This window comes from Carlito syrichta, unplaced genomic scaffold, assembly GCF_000164805.1.
Source record: "Carlito syrichta isolate Samal-C Ts95f unplaced genomic scaffold, Tarsius_syrichta-2.0.1 Scaffold104783, whole genome shotgun sequence".
NCBI classification, from domain to species: domain Eukaryota; kingdom Metazoa; phylum Chordata; class Mammalia; order Primates; family Tarsiidae; genus Carlito; species Carlito syrichta.
Window position 1 is genome coordinate 11,558 of NW_007048879.1, and position 4,017 is coordinate 15,574.

A 4,017-nucleotide genomic window follows, 5' to 3' on the forward strand; every position below is an offset into this window, starting at 1 on the left:
AGGAGGGTCGCCAGGGAGCTTTAACCGGCCCGAGTACGGAAATAAAATAGCTTGGGGACCTTCCTTGTTGGGCGGTGCTGTAAGCGCTCGAGGCGAGAGGGGATGTCTGTGTGGGTGCCGGAGCCCACCCTGGTCCCAGCGTGCGCACAGCGCGCCTTTGGAGACAGGGCAACAGGAAGGGGGAGGACCGCGACCAGAGGTCACCGACAGGCCGAGGGAGAGTCCGCAACGTGGCGGGCGGCCTGGCCCGGGCGCAGGCGGAGAACGCAGGCTGTCGTTGCGCTCGGCGCCACGCGCCACGCGCCACGCGCCACGCGCGGGCGCGCACACTCGCTAAGATTGCTCCCGTGCAAATCTGCCAGGAGCTGCACACCTGCCCTACGGGCCCCAGAGAACAGATATAAGATGGACGTAAACATGCTTCGAAACGCGTTTGTGTCCTGCCGTCTCCCAGAAGGGTTTGCGGGGACTACAGTTAAAGAGGGGAGAGTCATAGCGTTGTGACAATTGAGAGGAAATTAACCCTGCGGAAGGAGAAGGAGGCAGACCCCATGGCCACCAGGGCCAAAGGGGAGACTGGCCCCGTGGCATCCTCAACTATGGCTGAAGGAAACACAGTAGTAATATAAGAGACAAACGCTGCAGTTATCAAGCCTGGGCTGGAGAATAAGAATGAATGAGGAAAGGTCATGAACTTTCTTTTCTTTTTGAGTTGGAGTCTCACTCGGTCGCCCAGACTGGAGGGCAGTGGCCGCTCCCGGCCCCCGCAGCCTCGACCTGCCGGGCTCCGGCGATGCTTCCGCCTCAGCCTTCCGAGTGGCCGGAATTACAGGCATGCACTACCATGCCCGGCTGATTTTTTGATTTATTGTAGAGATGAGGTCTCGCTGCCCAGGCGGGTCTCGAACCCGCGGGCTCAGGCAATCCACTCATCTCAGCCTCCCAAAGGCGCGGGATGACAGGCTGAGCCACCGAGCCCGGCTGGGCATGAACTTTCGAACGAGGCTTGATGCCTGCTGTGAATTTGCTTTCCGAGAGGGTTCTTGCTGTAAGTGTCAGATTATTCATCCTATGGATATCATACAAGGGGCAAGGAAAGACAGCGTGAACAGCATCTTCAGTAACCACCATACAGCAAATGAAATTTTTGTGCCGGTTCCTAAACCTTGGTTTTCTAATCTTGATTATGGGATAATAATGTCTGTCTTCTGGGTTTGTTGTGAGAATGAGTTGAGATGTTGCATGTACTCAGAGCGGTACATGCCTGATATACATAATAGACACTCGATAAGTGATACCTATAATAACTAATTTTTCTTTGAGTTGGAGTCTCACTCTGTCGCCTAGGCTGGAGTGCAGTGGCACACTCCCGGCCACCGCAGCCTTGACCTACTGGGCTTAGGCGATCCTCTTGCCTCGGTCTCCCAAAGTGCTGGGAGTGCTGGGATTACAGGCATGAGCCACCGCCCCTGGCCTAATAATCAATAATTATTATAACAATAATAATTATTATTCAGGTTCTTACCAGGTGGCCTGTAGGATTGGTTGCTGAATGGCTCTGTATTAGTCAGAATCAGCTAGATTATGCTGTGATAACTCTCAAATCTCAATGGCTTAAAACAACAAAGCTTTATTTTTCAGGCAGGCTGTGTGTGCATGGTGGTCGATAAAGGGTCTCTTCTCATTTTTGTCATTCAGGGACACAGGCTGATAGAGAAGCCACCATCTCAAATGTCATTATGCCTGAAGGAAAAAATAAAAAAGAGCTCTCAGAGTCTTACACAGGCAATTAATTAATAGCTCCCAGCAGTCCCTTCGGTTCACAGCTCATTCACCAGAACGAATCTCATGGTCCTAGTCGACCACAAGGGAGCAAGAAAGAGCAATCCTTCAGCCTAGAGACAGGAGAACTGGAAATATTTGAACAGTACTGACCTCCACCATAAACACCAAGGAGGATTCCAAGACGTTTTGGTAGTCATCCATCCTTCTACTCCTCTTTTGGGCTTTCTAAGCTCAGGCCCGTGATGAAGTCCAGAGTCCCAGAAAGTCAGGCTTCTGGATCCCAGGAGTTCAGTGGGTCAGAAGATGGCTTTTCCTCAGTATAGTGCCTTGGGCAACAGGCCATACGAGAAGTGGCCTGGGAGAAGCTTTCCGCTTGCCATAAAGCTCTGTTTCTTCACTCATAAAAACACAATACCAAGCCGGGCTCGGTGGCTCAGCCTGTAATCCCGCGCCTTTGGGAGGCTGAGGTGAGTGGATTGCCTGAGCCCGCGGGTTCGAGACCCGCCTGGGCAGCAAAACCTCATCTCTACAATAAATTTAAAAAAATCAGCTGGGCGTGGTAGCGCATGCCTGTAATTCTGGCTACTCGGAAGGCTGAGGCGGAAGGACCACCGGAGCCCAGCAGGTCGAGGCTGCGATGGCCGGGAGCGGCCACTGCTCCAGTCTAGGCGACAAAGTGACTCCAACTCAAAAAAAAAACCAAAAAAAACCCAATACCACCAATTTTTACAACTACTCTGCATATTACCATTACCATTATATTTTTTATTATAGAGAACTTGGAACATACACAAAATAGAAAGAATAGTGACCCACTCCATCATCCAACCTGACCCTTCTCACAGTTCTGCCCTTCTCAATTCCTGAATCCTTTCACTTGGGCTTGTTTTTGCCTGAGTATTTGAAAGTAAATCCCAGATGTCCTATCGTTTCACCTGTAAACACTCAACATGCATTTCTAACACATAATGACTTTTAAAATAACCTTAATTCCATTCCATGCTCCCCAACAAAATTAAATGAATGTCATCTAATATTTAGTCCATGATCAATTTCTCCAGAATGTCTAAAAAATATAATTTTGCAGTTGATTTGCTCACACCAGGATCCTATTAAGGGCTACACATTGCAATTGGTTAATTTGAGGAGGTAGTTAATTAATTGTTTTAAAATAGAGACAGGGTCTCATTATGTTGCCCAGGTTGGACTTGAACTAGGCTCAAGAAATCCTCCTGCCTCAGCTTCCCTAGTAGTACATTTAAGCTAGAAAACTTCTGCCCCCTTCACTTTATCTATGCCATTTTGTTTGTTTGTTTAAGAAACTGGGTCATTTTTCCTGTCAAGTTTCCCACATTCTGGATTTGGCTGACTAGATCCTTGCAAAGGTCACATAACACATTCCTTTGTTCCCTGTGCTTATAATTAGAAATTTGGTTAAATTCACATTTACCTTTTCTAGGAATATTCCGTATGTGGTACTGTATACTTCTGTCACCTCTTCCATTACCTTGGGAGGCACATGGTGACTGGCTGTTCTACTTTCAGTGACATTGAGATTGATCAGTTGATTCAGGCAGTGCCAGTCTGGTCTACTCATTATCAAGTTGTCCATTGTATGAGTTTTCTGTGGCTGCTATAACAAATCACTGCTAATTTGGTGGCTTAAGACAGCAGACATTTATTCTCTTATAGTTCTGGAGGATGGAAGTCCCAAATCAAGATGTCAGCAGGGCAGCACTCCCTCTGGGGACTCTAGGAAGAACCTTTCCTTGCCCTTCCAGTTTCTGGTGGCTGTTGGTGTTCCTTGCCTTCCTTAGCGGCATTACTCCGGCCTCTGCTCCGTGGTCACGCTGCCTACTTCATATGTCTGTGTCTTCTCTTCTGTCTTTTCTTTTTTTTTTTGCGTTGGAGTCTCACTCTGTCACCCAACTAGAGTGCAGTGTCCGCTCCTGGCCACCACAACCTTGACCTGCTGGGCTCTGGCGATCCTTCCGCCTCAGCCTTTCAAGTAGCTGGAACTACAGGCACGCGCTACCATGCCCGGCTACCTTCTGTCTTTCATAAGGACACTTGTCATTGACCCCACCTGGATAATACAGGATGAGCTCATTTCAAGATTTTTTTTTTTTTTTTGAGTTGGAGTCTCACTCTGTCGCCCACACTGGAATGCGGTGACCGCTCCTGGCCACCGCAGCCTCGACCCGCTGGGCTCCGACGATCCTTCTGCCTCCC

At 48.9% G+C, this 4,017-nt stretch overlaps 1 protein-coding gene across 1 annotated transcript in view; it reads left to right on the plus strand.

Moving 5' to 3' along the window:
- HAPLN2 (hyaluronan and proteoglycan link protein 2) overlaps positions 1-404 on the plus strand; it is a 6,054-nt gene extending 5,650 nt beyond the window's left edge. Inside the window, exon 6 of the mRNA XM_021716322.1 lies at positions 151-404. Within this exon, the coding sequence (XP_021571997.1) occupies positions 151-404 (254 nt within the window). The remainder of the gene's footprint in view (positions 1-150) is intronic.
- Positions 405-4,017: the final 3,613 nt, after the last annotated feature.